The 23,013-nt window shown below is 44.5% G+C and overlaps 1 protein-coding gene across 6 annotated transcripts in view; it reads left to right on the top strand.

Annotated features, from left to right (window-relative positions):
- UBR4 (ubiquitin protein ligase E3 component n-recognin 4) overlaps positions 1-23,013 on the top strand; it is a 132,345-nt gene that overhangs the window by 30,615 nt on the left and 78,717 nt on the right. For all 6 annotated transcript variants that reach the window (XM_030326123.1, XM_030326120.1, XM_030326124.1 and 3 more), the window contains exons 18-40: positions 831-1,000; positions 2,326-2,608; positions 3,272-3,407; positions 4,331-4,410; positions 4,873-5,001; positions 5,835-6,017; positions 6,170-6,292; positions 6,382-6,611; positions 8,595-8,716; positions 9,985-10,082; positions 11,539-11,696; positions 12,457-12,666; positions 13,611-13,712; positions 14,014-14,114; positions 14,357-14,555; positions 14,945-15,133; positions 15,824-15,887; positions 17,360-17,551; positions 18,110-18,180; positions 18,273-18,420; positions 18,877-19,104; positions 19,775-19,945; positions 21,899-22,081. In XM_030326123.1, the coding sequence (XP_030181983.1) occupies positions 831-1,000; positions 2,326-2,608; positions 3,272-3,407; positions 4,331-4,410; positions 4,873-5,001; positions 5,835-6,017; positions 6,170-6,292; positions 6,382-6,611; positions 8,595-8,716; positions 9,985-10,082; positions 11,539-11,696; positions 12,457-12,666; positions 13,611-13,712; positions 14,014-14,114; positions 14,357-14,555; positions 14,945-15,133; positions 15,824-15,887; positions 17,360-17,551; positions 18,110-18,180; positions 18,273-18,420; positions 18,877-19,104; positions 19,775-19,945; positions 21,899-22,081 (3,570 nt within the window). The remainder of the gene's footprint in view (positions 1-830; positions 1,001-2,325; positions 2,609-3,271; positions 3,408-4,330; positions 4,411-4,872; positions 5,002-5,834; positions 6,018-6,169; positions 6,293-6,381; positions 6,612-8,594; positions 8,717-9,984; positions 10,083-11,538; positions 11,697-12,456; positions 12,667-13,610; positions 13,713-14,013; positions 14,115-14,356; positions 14,556-14,944; positions 15,134-15,823; positions 15,888-17,359; positions 17,552-18,109; positions 18,181-18,272; positions 18,421-18,876; positions 19,105-19,774; positions 19,946-21,898; positions 22,082-23,013) is intronic.

Genomic DNA, 23,013 nt, shown 5'->3' with positions numbered 1-23,013 from the left:
AGGCAGAGACACAGCCCTGACTAATTGGAGGTGCCTTGACATCTCACAGGCAGATTTCTCTGCTAATACCGTTCGTACGAGTGGGTGGACCCACAGGTGCAGGACCGACCTCCCCACTTGGCGTATTACTTGTGTATAACTGGTTATCGAAGAAAAACTGTCAGCCGTTAAAATTGCTCAAGAAGTTTTCTTCTGAAGGGAAGACTTTTCATGTTCTGCCTGTTTGGAAAATCATCCTGATTCTGCCGTCTCAGTTTGCATTTCTGCATTTCTCCTTTTTCAGGACCCCATCTCTGACACCAATTAACTGTAGTTGTGAATGGGGTTAGATGAGTAATTTTCCCTCGATAGTTTTCCTGTTTGTTGAGCGAAGTGACCTTTCTGCAAACCACGTCTGAATCTGAATTTCTGTGTGCCCTTTAAAATACTCCTCCAGCGCCGAAATCAAGAGTCGGGTGTTCAACCTACTGAGCCACCCAGGTGTCCCTTGACTTTTTTTTTTTTTTATGTTTTTCCTTTGCAATCAGTATATTTTATTTTCTGAGCTACCTATTCAAAATGTTCCCATTTAAACCATTATGGTGTGTCCCTTCCTTACTGAATTGAAAGGTTCTTTATAAATTCTAGATACAAGTTCTTAGTTAGATAAATGTTTTTAAAATACTGTTTCTCATACTGTGGCTTGTCGTTTCTTTTACTAAAAGTGACTTTTGAAGAGACAAAAAAAATACTCCTCCAGCATAAAGGGTAACATTTAGGGCTCATTGGTAACCTTTGGCCTCATTCCCTGTCTTTTTCCTGATGGTTTCCTGTGTGTCTTTTCCTGGCAGAACACGCTGTTGCAGCAGCTGGGAGTAGCACCTTTCTCTGAGGGCCCCTGGCCCCTGTACATTCACCCTCAAAGCCTCTCTGTGCTTTCACGCCTTTTGCTCATCTGGCAACATAAAGCCGGTGCTCAAGGTGATCCAGATGTCCCTGAATGCCTTAAAGTTTGGGACAGGTAAGAGAACTCCAGGTGAAGCCCTGCAGAGAAGGTTATGTGCTTTTTTGATTTGTTTGACTTCTTTGTAGTTAGTCCATGGCTCTGAGGTGGTATCTGCTGATGGCACAAACTGGTGAGGGCGGACGAGTGTGTGTTTCCAGTGGCCTTGGGGGAAGAGGTGCTGTTTAAAAAACAGGAGCACCAAATTAGTTATCTAATTAATTAAATAAGTAATACAAAAAACAGAAATACATAAACTATGGTCTGGGAACAGAATCATCCTTTGGCACCTGGGGGGGTTTGGTTGCAGTTTTGAGACATAACCTGACTCCTGAATGTAACCGATTCAAGAGTCCTGTCCTGGTTTATTGAAAGGTGGGGAACAGGAAAGCCAGCTCTGTCTTTGGCTGTTCTGTTTTCAACGTGAAACCACTCCAAGTGACTTGCAGTCTTTTTTTGGACAACTTTTAAAGAATTTCTTCACTTAGGGGAAGCTCAGATTAATCATTGAAATCCTCTTTAGATGGACCTATATTTGCCATTTTTGTTTACATGGTTAGGAGCCTTCAAAGCAGTTTGTTTTCCTAAAAGGCTTTGCTTTTCTCTTCCTCATTCTGTGATCAAATAGCTGTAATGGCTGGATTTGAGAAATCCTAAACCTCCTTGAGTGCCAAAGACCCACTGTATTTTTTCCTGGTGGAATCTTGCAAAAAAAAAAGGGGGGGGGAGGGGGGTTGTCGGGGGAAGAGACGAGGATGAGGGAAACCTTTATTAAAACACAAATCTCTTTCCTAATAGCCAGAGGCAGTGGAAATAGTTGGCTACATTCATTCCTTTTTTGCATAAAAGCTCTTCTGACAAGTTCTCCGAATAGTGTAATTTCTTTTTATTGCTTTTTACTGCACCAACTCATTTTGGACTGTTACCGTGTAGTGAATTTAACCTGTAGGGCTAAGCTCTCAAGATAAGAAGCTATAGAGCCAAAATGATAGGGGAAAGTAATTGAACTATCTCTACCTGTCCAGGTTTATTAATTTAAAAAAAAAAAAAAAAAGGAGCCACCGTTTTGGGGGCTTCCGGTTCTTTTCATGGTCAGAAATGGCAGAGTGCGTGTTAACACTATCACCACAGTCGACAGGGAATGTTTTGTGGTCGAGTCTTGCTTTTTTGTAGCCAGGATTGAGTTCTTAAATCTCTTTCCACGTAGATTCTTGTCTTCCCTGATTTGTTGTCTTGATGCCTGGGTTTAGAAAGCTTAACTCTTCCAGCACGTGACACCGTGACTCGTGGGGGACGCGTTCTGACTTTGTCCACCAGACACGTTCTCCTTTTCTCCGAGGTAGGTTCTTGTCGACCATGAAGCAGAGCGCCCTGCAGGGGGTGGTGCCCAGTGAGACGGAAGATTTGAACGTAGAGCACCTGCAGCTGCTCCTCCTCATTTTCCACAACTTCACCGAGAAAGGCCGGCGGGCCATACTGACCCTGTTCGTGCAGATCATCCAGGAGTTGAGTGCCAGCGTGGAGGCCCAGGCGCGCTCCGTGCCCCTCATCCTGGCTCGCCTCCTTTTGATCTTCGATTATCTGCTTCATCAGTACTCCAAAGCCCCTGTGTATCTGTTTGAGCAGGTACAGATGAACGCATTGTTTTCACTCTACTGGCTGTGATTGAGAGTGTCACTCTTCTTGAGTTGTGGTGATCCAAAGCAAAATGACCTGCTTACTTGAGGTTTCAGGTGTTTGTTGTGGTAGGTTTATGATTAACCTTGGGAATACCACCGGACTTCTGGATGTGCACTCACGCTTTGTACTTAGCCAGGAGCAGTAAGTGTAGATTATTTGATTTGATGCATTTGTGAAAATTGGATTAGAGGCTCTGTTCACAGGTATCCTTTGAATAACCCCACTTTACCTGTGTCTAGCTCTGCGCCCCGAGCATCGGTTCCCCCCCAACCCGCCACTCCCCACCGTGAATATTTGTTAGTGGAGGAATGATGGTTGAGCAGTAGGTTTTATGGATTAGTAAATTCTTTTGTTGTAAGGATCCAACACGAGGATGGGAGGCCCAGGTAAGGATTATTCAGCATTTCCTAAAATGTTTGCTTGAGTGCTATTTCTATTAAACTTCAGCAAAAAAGATTGTTCCCCAAAAAAGTCACAGAAAAATCTAAAACTTTTGTTTTGGCTTGTGAGTTTCCCAGTCTTTGATATGTTGGTCAGTTGTGATGCCTGCAGTGAGATGCTGAATGTGGCTGTGTATCTTTCTTAATTTGAGTATTTGTGTTTTAAAAGGTACAGCATAACTTGCTGAGTCCTCCTTTTGGGTGGGCAAGTGGATCCCAGGACAGCAACAGCCGCCGGGCGACTGCCCCTCTCTATCATGGGTTCAAAGAAGTAGAAGAAAACTGGTCTAAGCATTTTTCATCAGGTCAGAAAAAAGATGGTCAGTAAGAAGCTGACTCATTGGCTCTCGTTGGGGGGATTAAATTTGGTATTTGGAGACTCCTCAAGGTTTAGTCTATTCCTTATAGGTGGCAGATACCAGTGGATTCAAAACATTTTCAGAAATAGACCGTTACATATCCCACATTGATTTCAAAACAAAAAGCAAAAAACCATTGAGACATAAGAATTAGGAATTCTTGTGTATGCTCATAGAGTACAGTATTTGGATTTTTGCCACTTGGAGTGATTACATTTAATTTCTCAGACGAATGTGGTTCTAACCCACAGGCTAAATTTCCTTTTGGGTCATGGTGGGGTGCTATTCAGAAAATAATGGGAGCCCTGACATTCTCTGCAGTGTTTCTCATAGAGCAGGTGTCCGTTCTTCTGATGAAGTGCCTCTTGTGTTTATCTTTAGTTTGTGTTTGCACACTTCCTGAGGAGTGTAAGCTGTTGAGTGGAGTTTGTGGAAACTCCTCAAACCTTAGATCCTGTCATTGGGATCTCTTAGTAGTTAGTCCTGTGATATTGGGGAGACAGCCATTTAAGTTTAATGCAGTTAGTCTATGGGTCCAATTTTAATGATTAACTTGGTGTTTGCAGAGCACCTCTGTTACCTCCTAGAGCAGTGGTTCTTAACTAGGGATGCTTGGGCCCCATGCCCAGAAGGGACAGTTGGCAACATCTGGAGACGTATTTGGTTGTCAAAACTGGAAGGGTGCTAAACATCCTGTCGTGCACAGGACAGCCCTCCCTCAGCAAGGAATTATCTGGTCCAAAAGTCTGTAGTGCCAGGGTTGTTTGTGTTTTCAAGTGTCCAAAGGGTTTTCTTAATTTTTACATTTTATACTTACTAAGCAGAGTCGAGAATGAAACCATTCTTCTAACGAGCTCATTGTTTTTCAGATGCTGTCCCACAACCCAGATTCTACTGTGTCCTGTCCCCAGAAGCCTCAGAGGATGATTTGAATCGACTTGATTCTGTGGTACCAGGAATTTTAAAACCCCATTTTACATGTGGGTCAGATGGTTTCCACCAAAATCAGTCTGGCAGGGGAAAAGGGAGTCACTTGCTTTTTGTAATGAGGGAATTTGGCCTGTATTAGGATTTGAGGTTATTCTAGAAGGAAAATATTGTTTTGAGATTTATTCGCTGGGCTCCACTTTTGCTGTAGGGGACCCTTCTTCCTGTCTTTGTTGGCGTGTTCACATGCAGATATTTTAACGGACAAAAATAGTTGCCTCATTCTATAGCCTGCACTTGTGTGCGCACCATAACCCGTCAGCTGGGAGGGGTCCCTGAGTGGGAATCTTGCTGCGGTGAGAAATTCATAACCATAATTTGAATGAGCTATTTTGTCAGTTCTGAGGTTAAATGGTAGTGTAGGGGTTGGAGGAAAAATATTTCAAAAAACAGCACAGAATGATTTTCTTTCTCTCGATATTAGGCGTGTGACGTTCTTTTCTCCAAGCTTGTCAAATATGATGAGCTTTATACGGCACTGACATCACTGCTTGCTGCTGGATCCCAGCTTGACACAGTCCGGAGGAAGGAAAACAAGAACGTAACGGCCCTGGTAAGACCACCGAAGCCCAGGCTGCTGATGAAGAGTTTGGGATGTGTTTGATGATTTGGTAGCCATTCTACTAGAAATTTCTTTCTGGAGTCTAAGCAGTTATTGAATTATCTGTTTCTTAACGTTCAGCGAATGGTGGTTGATAGGTCACATTGAAAGTCTCCCACTGGAGCTTTTCCTGTGGTCCCATGAATGTGTCTCTGTACCTCTAGAAGTTATGACAACAATTAGAGCCACAGAAAGGGGCACCTGATTGTGGGCCTGCGAGGCAGAATGTCCTGCTCTCTTTTGGTTACTTGGTAAATTCTTGGGGAGCCGAAGTTGTCTTAGAACAGTGATTTTGGCTTGTGAGATGTGCAAGTGTGGAGCATATTATTTATATGTGGGTTCTAACATGTTCTGCTTTATTATTGGATGTATTCTCTATAAAGATGTGGGGAGCAGACTTGAGCGCCAAATCTCAGTTGAAAATCAGGACTCTACACAGTCTGCTCTAAATGTATTCAGGGGGCGCCCGGGTGGCTTAGTGGGTTGAGCGTCCAGCTTCGGCTCCGGTCATGATCTCACCGTTTGTGAGTTTGAGCCCTGCATCAGGCTTTGTGCTGACAGTTCGGAGCTGGAGCCTGGAGCCTGCTTGGGATTCTGGATCTCCCTCTCTCTCCGCCTCCCCCCGCCCAACTCGAGCTCTGTCTCGGTCTTGGTCTCTCTCTTGCTCGCTTTCAAAAATAAATATTAAAAAAAAAAAATGCTGTATTTGGAACAGTTCTCACTGTCAGGGAGCTCACGACGCCATGGCAAGTGCTATTGCTGTGATTGCTCTTTGCTTTTTCCAGGAGGCCTGTGCCCTTCAGTATTACTTCTTGATACTGTGGAGGATCCTAGGGATTTTGCCACCATCAAAGACTTACATGAACCAGCTGGCCATGAATTCCCCTGAGATGAGTGAATGTGACATCTTACACACCCTGAGGTGGTCTTCCCGTCTCCGCATCAGCTCCTACGTCAGCTGGATAAAGGTACCACAGTGTGACACAGGCCTTGCTGCCAAAGGGTTGTCCAAAGTCACCGTGCTCTGTACTTGTGGGAACTTGTTAATTTAAGAGTAACGAAAGCTTTAGATTCTGTCTGTATCAACCTCCTGAACACGTTTTCTTGGCTGTCCAAATAGGATCACCTTATCAAACAGGGCATGAAGGCTGAACATGCCAGTTCTCTCTTAGAACTGGCATCCACCAAGTGCAGCTCAGTGAAGTATGACGTTGAAATTGTAGAGGAATACTTTGCTCGACAGGTACGTTAGTTTTGGGTCCATAATGACAGGATTTAGCTTCTGCTGCAGTCTTTTCCCACAACTAATTAGTATCTTGGGTATCTTTAAAGATCTCATCATTCTGTAGCATTGACTGTACCACCATCTTGCAACTTCATGAAATTCCAAGCCTGCAGTCCATCTACACCCTCGATGCTGCCATCTCGAAGGTCCAGGTCTCTCTGGATGAGCATTTTTCTAAGATGGCCGCTGAGACTGATCCTCATAAGTCGTCTGAGGTCACCAAGAACCTGCTTCCAGCCACGCTACAACTCATCGACACCTATGCATCGTTCATTAGGTGTGACAGGCTGCCTGCCCACAGATGTCAAGACGGGGAATTTAGATCCTTCAGTAGTTTGCTTTCCTTAGAGGCCTGAAAATTCTTCACATTGGACTTAGTGGTGGTTTTTTTTTTTTTTAAGTTTATTTATTTATTTTGAGAGAGAGATCAAGTGCCGTAGGGGCAGAGGGAGGGGAGAGAGAATCCCAGGCAGGCTCTGCACTGTCAGTGTAGAGCCCAGTGCGGGGCTTGAACCCAAGAACCATGAGATCGTGACCTGAGCCGAAATTAATAAGAGTCTGACACTTAACCAACTGAGCCACTTAGGTGCCCCTAGACTTTGTGGTTCACACTGTTCACTGTGTAGATCCCAAAGGACTCAGAATTGTACACATTTTTTATTTTTATTTTTGTCAGCTTAGGTTTTTTCTTTTTTCTCCCTCTCTTTGTAGACTGCCTGATGAGGGAATTTTCAAATAGTTCAGGAAGAGTCGAGAAGTTTGATTTCTATAAATCTTTAAATATTTTGTAGCTTTACCTCGTAGGATATAAGGAAAGGTAACACAATTTCTCCAGACATGTCATTTCTGTTACTCACTAAGATAAAGCTTTAAATGTTTTTGAATTTCATGGTAGGTAGTTAGAGAAAAAAATTTCCTAATGAGTTAGAGAGTATTTTGAAATCCAGTCCTTTCTTAAGTAATAAACACTGCAATTTGCATGCCCTGTAGGCTTGTTCTGTGTGATGTTTAAATATTGTGGAATTTGTTTTCAGTGTATAAAAATTGGGTATTTATTCACAAAACAAGATTTCAGTCTTTTCTTACATTGGAAGAGCTGGCAGAACTGGGCTTGACATCCCATGTGACATTAACACACTGGAGTTGAGGAGTGGCTGCCCCTTGTAGCTCTGCCCACCGGGCCCCTTTATGCTCATTTACTTTATCTGGTGCCCGTAGGATTTCACTGTTCAGCTCCTGTTCTTTGGAACTTTTGTGCTCAAGGGGACTCGGATTGTCATAAAGTTTAATGTCTGGGCGTGAGTGTCTTGGAGTAAGTAGAGCAGAGACTATTGCTAGAGGCACAATTTTTGACAATATGTGAGCCATAAGCATGAGTAGGAAATGTGAGTGCTTGCTTGTGCCAAGTACTGATCTAGGTACCAGGGATATCGCAGGGTCAAAGGTGACCAAGTCACTTCCCTCTGAGAGCTTGTGGGCTCTAATCTGACCCATTAATTAATGCCAACAGTTTGTATACTGTTAGTAAATGTTCCTGGCAAGTAAGTTTGGGAAGTGCTGAGTAAATATAATTGAACAGCTTTCGAGAAAGTATAGTATAGTTGACCCTTGAACAGCATGGGTTAGGGGCACCAATCCCCCTGTGCAGTTAGAAATCCGCAGAGAACTTTTGACTCCCCAAACATAACTACTAATAGCCTGCTGTTGATCGGAGGCCTTACTGGTAACATCAAAACAATCGATTAGCGCATATCTTGTATACAAAGGTATCATATCCTGTATTCTTACAATTAAGTAAGCTATTTGTAAAACATAAAAAGATAACATCATACGAAAACCACAAGGAAGACAGAATATGTTTACAGTACTGTACGGTATTTATCGACAAAGATCCATGTGTAAGTGCAGCTGTGCAGTTAACACTTAATGTCGTTCAAAGGTCAACCATACTTCTCAGAGCCTTCAGTATATACATTGCCAGTCTTCCAAGGCCGGGGAGAGGTAGGTAGATAGTGTTCAATGTTCGCCAAGCTCATCTGTCCTGGAATTATGTTTTGGGAACATTTCAGAGGATGGGATATTCTTTGGAAACAGTTGCCCATTGGAATTTGTAGGAGATCAGAAATGGGCAGGTACTCTCAACGATATTTAATAGATTAGGAAACTGAGATAACAGGTATTTCAATTTGTCTAGGGTAGTTTCTCCTATGATGGGAGTAGATTACTTCAGTTTTCATGTAGCCCCCTGTTTTTTCTTCAGAGCCTATTTGCTACAGAACTTTAATGAAGAAGGATCCACTGAAAAACCATCCCAGGAGAAATTGCATGGCTTTGCTGCTGTTTTGGCTATTGGCTCTAGTAGGTGCAAGGCCAACACTCTGGGTAAGTGAATTTGAAAATGCTATTACTACCATTGAGTAATAGTATAATGCTATTAATACCATTGAGAATGAGTACTACCATTTATCTGCCTGCCTGCTGACATTTACCACTCACTGGGGCCTTTGTGTGTCAGACACAGGTGTGTGTGTGTGTGTGTGTGTGTGTGTGTGTGTGTGTGTGTGTCTGTCCTCTCAGGAGCCCTGTGAAGTGTTACCGTCCCCTTTTACTCATTAGGAAACTAAGTCCTCGAAGTTAACTTGCCCGAAATCCTGCATCTTGCAATATGTGGAGGCTGGGATCCAAACCAGCATCATTAAACCAACAGCATTAAACTGTTGCTGTTAGCACAGATCTTTGTTCTTGTTTTCTTTTTTCTTTTTTTTTTAAGTTTATTTATTTATTTTGAGAGACGGCATGAGCAGGGAGAGGCAGAGAGAGAGAGAGAGAGAGAATGAATGAATCCCAAGCAGGCTCCACACTGTTGGCGCAGAGTCCAACGCGGGGCTCAAACTCGCGACCATGAGATCATGATCTGAGCTGAAACCAAGAATCAGACACTTAATGGACTGAGCCACCCAGGCGCCCCTGTTCTATTTGTCATTTATAGAGATCAGGAAGATTAGCAAGCTGTCCCTTTGTGCTGGGCAAACCTCTTCCCTTTTTTAGGAATGATCTGGTAGAAATGTAGGATGGGGAAGCAAAAGGACTTGAGCAGGACTGGAGTGAAGGGCGGTAGTTACCCTTTAAATTTATAGCCGTTTGTATTTTCCTGAATTGCAAGCTTTAAATGCCCTTTCAGTGTTCAGGTAGTCTGTCTCACTTGAAGAAATTAAATTCTACTACTTCATCAAACACTGTTCTTGATGTGGATTAAGAATCCCTGTCCTCAGATTTGTCTTAAGGAGAAAAGAGGTCAGAGTGCTACCCGTCCACAGAGGGTGTAGCAGAGGCTGAAGAGCGGTCTTAGCCTGACTTGTAGCGACATGCCCCCACTTCGCATCTTGTTTTCAGTTGTCGTCTTTATTTGCAAGATTAGAAAGTGAATGTGATGGGAAGTGAAAACCTTATAATCGACATTGTTAGCTATTAAGCAGTTAGTTAGCTCTTGGACATAGTACTGCTATTGAAACACCCATCTAAGCGATCTTCGTAATTATTTTGACAGCTTGGGCAATGGTGTTTCTTTCTGCATTTGGGCTTGGCTTTAAAATACTATGTGTCATTCTTTCCCTCTGGTGATGAGTTCTCATCCTTCCTGTCGCCTCCAGGTCCCACATTGGTTCAGAATTTACCATCCTGGGTGCAGGCTGTGTGTGAATCCTGGAATAACATCAACACCAACGAGTTTCCCAACATTGGCTCCTGGGTGAGTGTCTGTTCTGGGAATAGAAATGTGGAGCACCAGCTATTCTGTGTTCTGTTCTTGTTCCTTAGGCTGAAACTAGCTGCCACGAGGTCTTGGTATGCAGCAGTATATTTGCTAATGATAATCGATGTTTGAATCGATAATCAAAGCCTTGAATTACCCAAGCGGTACCCAGGTGGTCATTTTGTTAGGAAGTCTGGGTTACCCTGTTAAGTGGACGACCACCTTATTACTATGAGTGTGTTTTTTCGTCTGCTTAAGACTGGGATGTGAAGGGGCGCCTGGGTGGCTCAGTCGGTTAAGCGGCCGACTTCGGCTCAGGTCATGATCTCACGGTGCGCGAGTTCGAGCCCCGCGTCGGGCTCTGTGCTGACCGCTCAGAGCCTGGAGCCCGTTTCAGATTCTGTGTCTCCCTCTCTCTCTGCCCCTCCACTGTTCATGCTCTGTCTCTCTCTGTCTCAAAAATAAATAAATATTAAAAAAAAAAAAAAAAGACTGGGATGTGAAGATGAATTGTATTAAGTGTAAGGTGCTGACAAGATCTAGCATTTGAATTCTCAGAAGATATAAACTGTTTCATTTTCTTTTTAGGAGAAATGTCAGGCGCCTACTCCTTTTGTAATGATTTTATACAGTAGCTTTTAGGTTCTGTAGGCTCTTAGAAGACTGTAGAATCTTCTGTCCATTTACTTGACCTTTGTGGATGCTCTAATCAAATTACCTCTATTAACAGATAATTCCGTTGTCACAGTTCTTTGGAAAAGCCAAATATTATAATCTTGTTATCCTGCTTTATAATCGTGACCCCTATTTACATCACCCGGAGCTATAGCAGAAGGATCATGAAGATATTTTAATGGAGGCTCTGGGGCTTTGCAAAATACAGATCCTTCTTAATTATGAGAGACAGTAGTCTTAATGTGAAGTATAATGTATTCTAATGATTTGAAACCTGGTATTGGGTATCTTAACTTTGTACTAACATTTTAACTTAACTTTTGAAATTTTTTTTTTTTTTTCCAACGTTTATTTATTTTGGGACAGAGAGAGACAGAGCATGAACGGGGGAGGGGCAGAGAGAGAGGGAGACACAGAATCGGAAACAGGCTCCAGGCTCTGAGCCATCAGCCCAGAGCCTGACGCGGGGCTCGAACTCACGGACCGCGAGATCGTGACCTGGCTGAAGTCGGACGCCTAACCGACTGCGCCACCCAGGCGCCCCTAACTTTTGAAATTTTAAGTTAACTTTGTACTCACTACAATTTGTTAACTGCTTTCAGTGCTCCACCCCACGTTGCTTCCCAGGATGAATAATAGTATATACTGAGTAGAGCCGTTGTCTAGAAACCTCGGTGGAGGTCTTAGTTTATGTCAGTTGGTTTTTTTCCCCCACACGAGAGTTTATCCCAGATAGGTAGACGCTTTTTCCGTTCTTGTCTGTTTTGTTCCCTTCCAGCGCAATGCCTTTGCTAATGACACCATCCCTTCAGAGAGTTACATCAGTGCTGTGCAGGCTGCTCACTTGGGGACACTTTGTGGCCAAAGCCTGCCCCTGGCTGCTTCCCTGAAGCACACCCTTCTCTCGCTGGTCAGGCTGACTGGAGATCTTATTGTGTGAGTACCTACTGCCCAGCCCTCGGTGCTCGCCGTGCCTGCGTCCTGTCGTAGCTAAAGGAAGACGGGTTGTAGAGCTGTATAATGATGCTTTTCCTGCATGCTTCGATAGCAGAGAGAGTATTGTTTCAGAGTAAATAGAGTGTGAGCATTCATCTAGAATGCGATGTGAAAGGCAGCAGGATACCTCCTCCCCTCCTGCAGAAGAGGCCATGCAGGCTTCAAATCATATTGTAATTTTGAGGTGCTTCGGGTCGGAATTTGAAGGTGGCAGTGATATATTTCAAATCACGTGTCTCCAGAATCATCACGGGAGTTAGACTCTGCTATTGTGGGGCTGGGACAGGCCAGTGGAGGCATGCTCTGTCTTCCCAGTACATAGGTCACAGGTGAAGTCCCATATCATATTGCCTTAAGCGTGGTCCGGATTCCTGGTAGTTCTAGAAGAGTTGTCTGGGTTTCTAGTTTAGGTTTCGGTTCATTTTCTTTTCTGAATATTCTATAAAATACACCTTACATTATTTAACATTTTAATAAATGGGCTTTTTACATGGAAATGATTTTTGTTTTTGATAGAATAATGAAAAAGAAAATTTTGAAGTTGTGTGATTACATCTATGTAAAAAAATAACTGCCAAGGGAAAAAAAGCCTGGGGTAAAAGCTCTCACCCCTCAATAAATAATTGAATTGCCTGGTCCTCGCCTTTGCAGCTAATTTTGGGGGAGTATATCCATTGACATGGTTCCATTTTCTTTGAAGTTGGTCCGATGAGATGAACCCGCCACAGGTAATTCGGACCCTGCTTCCCCTTCTTTTGGAGTCGAGCACTGAGAGCGTCGCCGAGATCAGTAGCAACTCCTTGGAGCGCATCCTGGGCCCTGCGGAGTCTGATGAGTTCTTGGCTCGAGTATATGAGAAACTGATCACTGGTTGTTACAACATTCTGGCCAACCATGCAGATCCCAATAGGTGAGCCTGATCTGAGCAGACATCAGGTTCCTGTGACCTCCTGCTGTTTCCAGTGAAATGTACTGGCTTCTTTATGTCATTAACTCATGACTTGTACTTTTTAATCGAAAGTTCTGTGCTTATGTGTCTTCTCTTAATGATGAATTCTTAAGAATCAGCATTGAGTAAATGGAAGGCTTAAATGGTTCATATTTGGAAACTTTAAGTCACTGAATGGATGCTTATCAAGCACTGTATTAGATATAATGAACCGTACAAAGGACCTTCATAAAATTTCTAATATTTTTGTAACCCTGCTTCTTTCGGAGGTGGGTCATGTGGAATTAGGTGGTCGTCACCATTGTCTGACTTTGGTAGTTTAGGTCTTAGTGATGTAGATGAGTCGTGAGGAACAGCAAAGTAAGCTGCAGTTTTGTCCCACTGAGAAGTGGACAGATAAAGGGTCCAGTACTGGGGTTTCTGGTCTTTTTTGTTGTTGACGAATCCATGGTTTCATCAAGGGCTCCTTTTTTTTTTTTTTTTTTCTTTTCCCTCCCTTCTTCCCTCTCCTCCCTTTCTCCCTTTCCTGCCTTCTTCCCTCTCCTCCCTTTTTCCCTCCCCTCCCTTTTTCCCTCTCCTCCCTTTTTCCCTCTTCTCCTTTCTTCCTTCCTTTTTTTTCCTTATAATTTAAAACAGCAGCAATGATTCTTTGGACTCTTAGAGATTGAGTCCATCTGTTATCTCAGGTTTTATTAACTTTTTAGTTTTATTATAATTCAACTTGTTAAACATGCACCGAGTTCTTACTGCACAGCCAGGCTTTATGCTAATAAGTTTTGGGGAAAAAAACCCAGAATATTGCCCTTAAGGTTTAGCGATAAACTTTGGGTTTTTAAAAATTAATATTAGGAAGGCATTGACACAGATTTTATTTCTGGTAGTTGACTTTTCTTTGTGCTTCTCAGTGGACTGGATGAATCCATCTTGGAGGAATGTCTCCAGTATTTGGAAAAGCAGCTGGAAAGCAGCCAGGCTCGTAAAGCCATGGAGGAATTTTTCTCTGACAGGTGAGCTGTATTTTGTTTTCCTCAGTGAACAGCTTTTGAACGCCTTCTGAAAGTAATAGGTATTTCTTCTCAGGGAGCACCCAAGGCCTGCTTCAGTGTCTGTACTGTGGGGAGGACTTAGATTCATTGCTGACTCCTTCAGGTTATTGATGAGGGGGTTGACTTCATGAACACCTAGTGTGGTTCATTGGCAAGTGGCCAGTTCCCCTGGGAGAGATGACATTGTGAAGACATAGAAGCGGATGCCGTTTATGTGAGGCTTAACGTGATTCTTCCATTTTTCCCCCCTTCTGCCTCCCAGTGGGGAACTGGTGCAGATCATGATGGCAACAGCCAATGAGAACCTGTCTGCTAAATTCTGCAACCGGGTTCTGAGATTCTTCACCAAACTCTTCCAGCTGAGTGAGTGACAGCTTTTGGTAATCTTCTTATGGGAACTTTGATGTCCGGCTAATACTGTGCCTCTCTTCTGCCTGAGTGTAAGCACCGCATAACAAGTGCAGAGAATCCCTCTGAGAAAGTGTGGAAGGAAGTTGAAAACTTGCTCGAAGCCTTTCCTTCCCCCTTTCCTGGCTCACAGTCTGCGCTTCTCCCCCTTTCCCCCGCCTTCCTTCACTGACCGGAGTCTCTCGGTCTGTCCCTAGCTGAGAAGAACCCTAACCCGAGCCTTCTGCACCTCTGTGGCTCTCTGGCACAGCTGGCGTGTGTGGAACCTGTGCGTCTCCAGGCCTGGCTCACGCGCATGACTGCGTCACCGCCCAAAGATTCCGATCAGCTGGATGTGATTCAGGAGAACCGGCAGCTCTTGCAGTTACTGACTACTTACATTGTTCGGGAAAACAGGTAGAACACGTGCATTTAGGTCAGGTGTTGCGAAGAGCCCCAGATGAGCGCTGAGAGTATTTGTTACTTTCTTTCCTTCAGGCATTGGTCCTTAACGTTTTGAACGATTCCACAGCTCCCCTCACTAGACTTAAGGAATCTAGTAGAACTCCTTGGTTTTTCCCGTGGAAAAACTTTTGCAGTGACTTGGCCTGTCAGTTATCGCATAGGCGAATGTTTTGTGCTCTACTAGCCAAAGTCCGAAACTGGGTGCATGTATATGGCAAGGGGGAGAGAGTCACGTATTTAATGTTTAATTTGCAACGTCTCTTAATGACTCTTACAAATTGAGAAGTACAGTCAGACTCCTGTTGTTTTATTTAACTAATTTGCTATTTCTTTTCTACCAGCCAAGTTGGGGAAGGTGTGTGTGCTGTGCTTCTGGGCACCCTGATCCCCATGGCGACAGAGATGTTGGCCAATGGTGATGGGACTGGTTTCCCTGAACTCATGGTTGTGATGGCCACCCTGGCCAGTGCAGGTCAAGGTGCTGGCCATCTTCAGCTTCACAATGCTGCTGTGGACTGGCTGAGTAGATGGTAAGATGATGAATTTGGAGGAGCCCATCACTCTTAGAGAAAAGGGGGACTAGATCATTAATTGCAAGGTATTTTCTTTGTAGCTTGGAGTGAGTATAGAAAGAAACTTGAGTCTACATTTTTATTGGGGATTGAGGGAGTAGCCTGTAACTGTTTGGTCACTTTTTTTTTTTAAATCCATCAGCTCCTAAGCTTTTTTTAATGTTTTTTTTTTTAAAGTTTTTTAATGTTTATTTTTGAGAAAGAGGGAGAGAGAGAGAGAGAGAGAGAGAGAGCAAGCGTGAGCGGGGGAGGGGCAGAGAGAAAGGGAGACACAATCTGAAGCAGACTTCAAGCTCTGAGCTGTCAGCACAGAGCCCGACATGGGGCTTGAACTTAGGAACTATGAGATCATGACCTGAGCTGAAGTCGGACGCTCAACCGACTGCAACTGTTCACTTTAGACTGAATCTTTGTCATATCCCTGGTAGGGTTTCCTGTTCATTACCCCTGGGGGAAGTCTTAGGGAAAGTAATAAGTGTCAGTGATAAGACTGGAGCACCCCAAACCTCAGTGTTTTTCTAAGAATGCTTTGGCTTCCCGGTGTCTACAAACTGATGCAGGATTCATGAAGCTACTTCCTTTTCTTTGGTTCCTTAGATGATTTTGTGTCTCCCCCCCCATCCCCCTTTTTTTCCCCCTTTGGGACAGCAAGAAATACCTGTCACAGAAGAATGTGGTTGAAAAACTGAATGCCAATGTAATGCATGGAAAGGTAAGCAAAATGCAGAGAGACAGCAGTCGGTGAGTGATGATCCTTACCTTTGTGGTCACATAGAAGGCTCTGCTTCGTACTGGCTTGTGTCCCTGGCCAGCCTGCCTACAATTTCAAAGCCCTGGGAGTGTATAATTCCGAACTGTGTGCCCTTGGGCCTTTGCTGAGTGACGAGGAATGATAGGAGGGAAATAATATGGGAAACAGTATCCAACTGAATCCTTCATAAAACCTGGTGGATTCTTGCTATTTTTAGCTATTGGTGTGCTGTGGAACTGGAGCTGTGTGCTCTGAGTAGGTGTTCTGTGCGGTTACAGACTCTGCCTTCTCAGCTCTCGTCCAGTTGCTAGAATAGTTTAATTTACCTGAAGGTTCAGGGCATCTCTGAGAAGGGTTTTGAACTGACAAAAGTCCACGTTCAGTTGTTCGCCCGCCCCACCACGGACCTGCCGTAGGTCACTGAGAGCAGGTAACCGGCCTCTGAGACCCAGCAGCATAGCGCTGTTTATTTCTCAGTAATGAGATGATTTAAATTTCAGTAATTTCAGCCTTTCTTGCTCGTCTTTCTCCTCTGAGTCTGAACTGTCGCTGCAGAGTGAAGAGCTCAGAAGTCTGAGGCCTTGATGCCAGGCTGCTGGGTCCTCAGGCAAGCATGAGCTGCTGGCAGCTGTTCGCTGGAAAACTTGTGGCTTCATTTCCGAAGCTGTTCCTCTCTTACTGCTTTCACTTAAAAGTCTTTCGCTAATGGTTAGAAAAAATTGCTAATGGTAGGGAGAAAGCCAGCGAGAGCCTATTCATACTTTGAATCTAGTCTGTTTTTCCTTTCTTCACTTAAATTGAGGTATACTTGACAGGTAACACTGTATCCGTTTCAGGTACACAGCACAGGGATTCACTGTTTGGGCGTGTTGTGGAGTGATCCCCACAATAAGGCTAGTTGCTGTCTGTCTCCATACGTAGTTCTAAAACGTGTTTTCCTCGTAAGGAGTTTAGAGATCTGCTCACTTAGCAACTGTCAACACGTCATACATTGTTAGTTGTAGGTGCCATGCTCTGCTTTATTTACACCCCTGTGACTTATTTATTTTATAACTGGAAGTTTGTGTCTTTTGAACCTCATTCATCCATTCTCCACCCACCGCTCCCCTGACTCTGGCAACCACCAGTCTCTTCTCTGTATCATTTTCTTCTCTTTTTCTATTTTCCTGATGACAGTTTTACTTCATTTCATAATTTGTAAAGGGTTGTCTTTGTGCTTGAGGATGAGTGAATCCCGTTAATTCAGTACCGTGTATTGACTGGCTACACGTGGCCATAGTGCTCAGAGGTGAGGAAGTAGATAATTGAAGCATGTGGATTGTCTTGTCTGCTTTTATACCATTTCTCTGATTGCGGGCTTTATTGGGAAAAGTCTGAGAATCGGATATGGAGAACTGAAGTTTCTGTGACGGGGTAGTGGTCTTCTCTTCTAGCATGTGATAGTCCTGGAGTGCACGTGCCACATTATGTCTTACTTGGCTGATGTCACCAATGCCCTGAGCCAGAGTAATGGTCAAGGCCCAAGTCACCTCTCGGTGGATGGGGAGGAGCGAGCCATTGAGGTGGATTCAGACTGGGTGGAGGAGTTGGCCGTGGAAGAGGAGGACTCCCAGGCTGAGGATTCAGTAAGTACCACGTAACCATCCAGGTAACCCTGCAAGGTTAACAACAGTGACCGGCACTGACAGAGCTCATGCTAAATAAGCTTTTGGCCTTCTTTTCTGGCCCCTGTGAGCTTCAAAACTCTCCTGCTCCTGCCTGCTTTCTCCCAGTTTACATGACTAATGCCAGACTGATTTTCTAGTCTGCAGAGCAGGCTGGAGGCATCTAATCTCTTGGGGAAAAGACTATTTAATAAGCACATGGCTTCTTCCATCCAGAGTCACTTATCCTGTAGTCGTTCAATTTTTGTATCCTAACTGCAGTCTTAGAGACGAATTCCTCATGGGGATGGTGTGAGCTCACTTGGACAGAAAACATAAGGTTTATTTATTTTTTTTCTAACCACAAAACTATAAGCTCTCACCCAGAATTGTAGCACATTTATAGCCTGTAGATTATTTCCAGGGGTAGATTTTACTGGCCATTTCTGAATGGACCATTTATTCTCCATAGGATGTATTTCTGTGGGGGCCTGTGTGGAAGAGTATATTTCTGATTAAAAAGATTTATTATCTTTGAAGGATGAAGATTCTCTTTGCAATAAACTCTGCACTTTCACGATCACTCAGAAAGAATTCATGAACCAGCATTGGTAAGAGTGGTTCTTTTCTTCAGAAGGTGAAGATTTGCGGGGCCTTGGCCTCGGGACTGCTGGGCTCATTTGCCGGTTCTTGTTCTTTGCAGGTACCACTGTCACACCTGCAAAATGGTTGACGGGGTGGGTGTGTGCACAGTGTGTGCCAAGGTGTGCCACAAGGATCATGAGATTTCCTATGCCAAGTATGGGTCCTTCTTCTGTGACTGTGGAGCCAAGGAAGATGGCAGCTGTTTGGTGAGAGTTTGGAACATTCGCTGGGCTACGAAGGGTGACGTGTTAGTGACACGGGAATGCTGACGCCAGACTGGGCAATTCCCATGTCACCTTCATGGTGGCCCGGGTCTAGGAGTATGTTCTGCTTCTGTCATCGATCATGGCCTAAGCACTTTACTCAGAACGTTAGACCTTGCAGGGTCCTTAAACATCTTGCGGTTTTTCCCAAAGACCTGCCACAGTTTCAGAAGTTGTAACCAAGACCTGTGGCTGTGAGCGGGTTAGGGACCCAGTTAGGTGGATACCTGTCAGCTGGATGTTAGATATTAGGTGAAGATGAGAATTCAGGCATCTGGTTATCATTTAAATGGTTAGCCGATTTCTCCGCCGGGTCCAGATTTTCCTCCAAGGTCTTTAGCAGTGTTTCAGCTCTGTTTGTGGGTAGAGCTCAGAATCTCTGACGTTTTCTGTCCCTAGGCACTGGTGAAGCGGACTCCCAGCAGTGGCATGAGCTCCACCATGAAGGAGTCAGCGTTTCAGAGCGAGCCCAGGGTTTCAGAGAGTCTGGTGCGCCACACCAGCACCTCCCCAGCCGACAAGGCCAAAGTCACCATCAGCGACGGAAAGGTTGCTGACGAAGACAAGCCCAAGAAGAGTAGCCTGTGCCGCACGGTGGAGGGCTGCCGGGAGGAGCTGCAGAACCAGGTGGGGATCTGGTGGTGCCCGGTGCGGTGGGCGGAGTGCGGAGCCTGGCAGGTGGGTTCGTGAGCAAGCCGGGCAGCTCCCTGGTGGGGCCGACAATTGGTTTCTCCTTTCTCTGAGTTTACTCATTTTCATAGGACAGGCGTGAGTAGGACGTGTCGTCAGCCCCTGCCTCACAGGGAGGGATTTAAGGATTGAGGGGTACTGTGGGGGTGTGGGGGAGGGTGAATTTTAGTTGGGTAATACTCCAGAGCACTTTTCTTGGCCAGGGTTCCTCATCTGAAGCAGAGCATACAGAAAGTGATTTAAGTGATTATTTTCTTAGTTTTCTCAGGGATGGCATGTAACTAGAACGATTTTAGATGTACCAGAGAGAAGATATCATAGGTGATGAATGCGTTCTAGCATTAGGGTGTATACACGGGACTCCTGGTTTAGAAAGATGGCTCTAGAGTTTGTAGCACAAATCCAGTATCATGGAGAGAGAGAGAGAGAGAGAGAGAAAGAGAGAGAGAGAGAGATGGCTGGAAGATGGAATCGGAAGTGAGGAAATTGGATTCTAGATTCTGGAGGTAGTTACTGGCAAGATTATTATGATGAGTATGACCCATTATTTTTCTGTGTGTGGTTTTTTTGTTTTTTTTTTTCACTTGTGTATTTGGATTTTTCTCAGGCCAATTTCTCCTTCGCTCCTCTCGTGTTAGACATGCTCAGTTTCCTCATGGATGCCATTCAGACCAACTTTCAGCAGGCTTCAGCGGTGGGCAGCAGCAGCCGGGCTCAGCAAGCCCTCCGGGAGCTGCATACAGTGGACAAGGTGGTTGAGATGACAGACCAGCTGATGGTGAGTGTGTCCAGAGCAGCACATTTACAGACGTGCCGTGGTATGCCGGGTACTCTCAGAAGTGCCCTTAGGACAGTCAGTCCCCAGCCATCCAGTGTGGAGATCGGCGTGTGAAGTGTGTCTTTTTAAAAAAAAAAAAAAAAAAAAAAAATTGGGGGCGCCTGGGTGGCTCAGTCGGTTGAGCGTCCGACTTCGGCCCAGGTCATGGTCTCACGGTCCACGAGTTCGAGCCCCGCGTCGGGCTCTGTGCTGACCGCTCAGAGCCTGGAGCCCATTTCGGGTTCTGTGTCTCCCTCTCTCTCTGCCCCTCCCCCGTTCATGCTCTGTCTCTCTCTGTCCCAAAAATAAAATAAAAACGTTGAAAAAAAAAAAATTTAAAAAAAAAAAAAATTGGGGGCGCCTGGGTGGCTCAGTCGGTTGAGCGTCCGACTTCGGCCCAGGTCATGGTCTCACGGTCCATGAGTTCGAGCCCTGCGTCGGGCTCTGTGCTGACAGCTCAGAGCCTGGAGCCCATTTCGGGTTCTGTGTCTCCCTCTCTCTCTGCCCCTCCCCTGTTCATGCTCTGTCTCTCTCTGTCTCAAGGATAAATAAACATTAAAAAAATAATAATAATAATAATAAATAAATAAACAATTTTTTTTTTTTAGATTTATTTATTTTTGAGAGACGGAGCACAAGTGGGGGAGGGGCAGAGAGAGAAGGAGACACAGAATCCAAAGCAGGCTCCAGGCTCCAAGCTGTCAACACAGAGCCCAACATGGGGCTCAAACCCACAAACTGTGTGAGATCATGACCTGAGCCGAGGTTGGATGCTCAACCGACCAAGCCACCCAGGCGCTCTTGAAGTGTGTCTTAAAAGAAGACACAAAAGGTCATTTGGACCAACCCAGTAAATAAGTCCCCTTTTCAGTTCATAAAAATGTATCAACGCCCGGGGCACCTGGGTGGCTCAGTCGGTTGAGCGTCCAACTTCGGCTCAGATCATGAACTCATGGATCATGAGTTTGAGCCCCACGTCGGGCTCTGTGCTGACAGCTCAGAGCCTGGAGCCTCCTTTGGATCCTGTGTCTCCTTCTCTCTCTGTTGCTCCCTTGCTTTCTCTCTCTTTCTCAAAAATAAATAAAGATTAAAAACAAAATTAAAAAAAAAATGTATCAACTCCAAGATATGAGGAATAACATTTGGGGGCAATTGTAGTAGTTAGAAGTTTCTTCCATATAATAAAGTAGAAAACCTTTTCTCCCCTAGGGTTCTGCTGGCTTGCATAAATAGTGTTTGTCATCTTCTGCTTCTAGCCCTTTAGGCAATTCTATTGCTTTATATGAAATGGCTTATAAGTTGTAAGTTATTATCCACTTTAAAACCTGCTCAGCACTGAGTCTAGGATTTCTGGCGTGTTCTGTGTGTTCTCTTTAGTAGCAGCGTAAAGTAATGAAAATGGCGTAAAGCGTGCTTTCGAAAGGGAAACGTACAAATGAATGAGGTCTAGGAATAGATCTCACAAGTCATTTGCAAATACACACAGGTATATATACACATATATTCTGGTATCTTATTAAAAACGAGTCAGTTTTACACTAGTGGTTTTTAGGCTTTCAGCTATTAAAGGTGAAGTTAAAAAGTATTGGTTCGTGTTGGTGATCTATAAAGTTGCTGACCCAGTTTTCCCAGGTTAGAGCAATGAAAAACATTTCATCCGTTATCACCACCCTTTGACTTAACAAAAAGGGGGGGGGCATTTTAACATTTTTGGAAGGCAGTATTTTGTATTAATTAAATTTAGCCTTATGAAACATTCAGTATCTTGTTCTTACCGGATTGGCAGTAATTTTGTCCATAGCTTAGAGCCTGGAACCCGCTAGTTTTGAGTGCATTGTGCAGTTTCTCGGTCACGTGAATAGCGGGTGAATCCATTTGATCTCTTTGCCTTACTACTGCTTCCTTCTCTGCCAGGTTCCCACCTTAGGCTCCCAGGAAGGCGCCTTTGAGAATGTTCGGATGAATTACAGTGGAGACCAGGGCCAGACTATTCGACAGCTCATCAGTGCCCACGTGCTCCGGCGGGTGGCTATGTGCGTGCTCTCCTCCCCACATGGGCGCCGCCAGCATTTGGCTGTCAGCCATGAGAAAGGCAAGGTGAGTTTCCGGTTCCTTCCCGCTCATTTTAGGTCCTGTTTGTCTTAAGTGCTTAAGCAAAACACATTGCTCCAATTGGCCCTCCGGGAAATGTTCCGATTGGCAATCTGGGAAAAAGTCTTTTGGGGTCCGGTAGTGTTTTAGGGGACAGAGCTCAATCAGCACGAAGCCTGAGTTCGTTGATCAGACTTAGAAGCAGTATGACTAGAACAGAGATGCTGTTTCTGATGAGTAGTTTCCCTGTCAAAACCTACCCTTCAAGTTCTCAGAGAAAGGTAATGACTAGCTGTTATCTAGGCCAGCGTGGCTCCCGTTCTTGGCTTGGTATGGTCCTGCTGGAGGGAGGGCACAAACCAAGAGATAAAGGTCTTCATGGGAAGAGTCAGTGTTCTTTATTTAGTTCTTGCCTGCCCTCCTGGCCCACTGACGACACAGGGAAGTTTATGTCGTTTTATAGAACAAGTTAGAAGTTGGAAGGGTAGTAGGTATCTTAACTCAAACTCAGCGTTTTTTTTTTTTGTTTGTTTTTGTTTTTTTGTTATTCTGGCTTCTTCATCACCAGAAAAGTTGTTTTAACTTAAGTGAAAAACTGGAAATCCGAATAGTCTGTAAGTTCCCTCTAAAATACTTAAAAAAAAAACAAAAAACACACCCCAAACTTGTTTAGAAAACTAGAAAGGATGCTAGTATGTAGGAAGTGGTTAATTCTTTTCATGACCTGAATATACGAAGAGGAGTTGGTTTCTTTCCTCTTCTCTTCTGTCGTCACTGGAAGGAGGCAAGGAAGGGCATCCCATATCTCATCCCGGAGAAAGAGAAGCTGATACTGGTGTAGGTTTCTCCTGAGACACTTAACTGCGGACCGGTACCCATCGAAGGAGCTTTTATCGGGCTCTCCGTCCTCTAAGAGGACAGAGGTAAGAATACATTGG

This window comes from Lynx canadensis, chromosome C1 (assembly GCF_007474595.2).
Source record: "Lynx canadensis isolate LIC74 chromosome C1, mLynCan4.pri.v2, whole genome shotgun sequence".
NCBI lineage: Eukaryota > Metazoa > Chordata > Mammalia > Carnivora > Felidae > Lynx > Lynx canadensis.
This window is presented reverse-complemented; position numbering and strand designations above follow the sequence as displayed.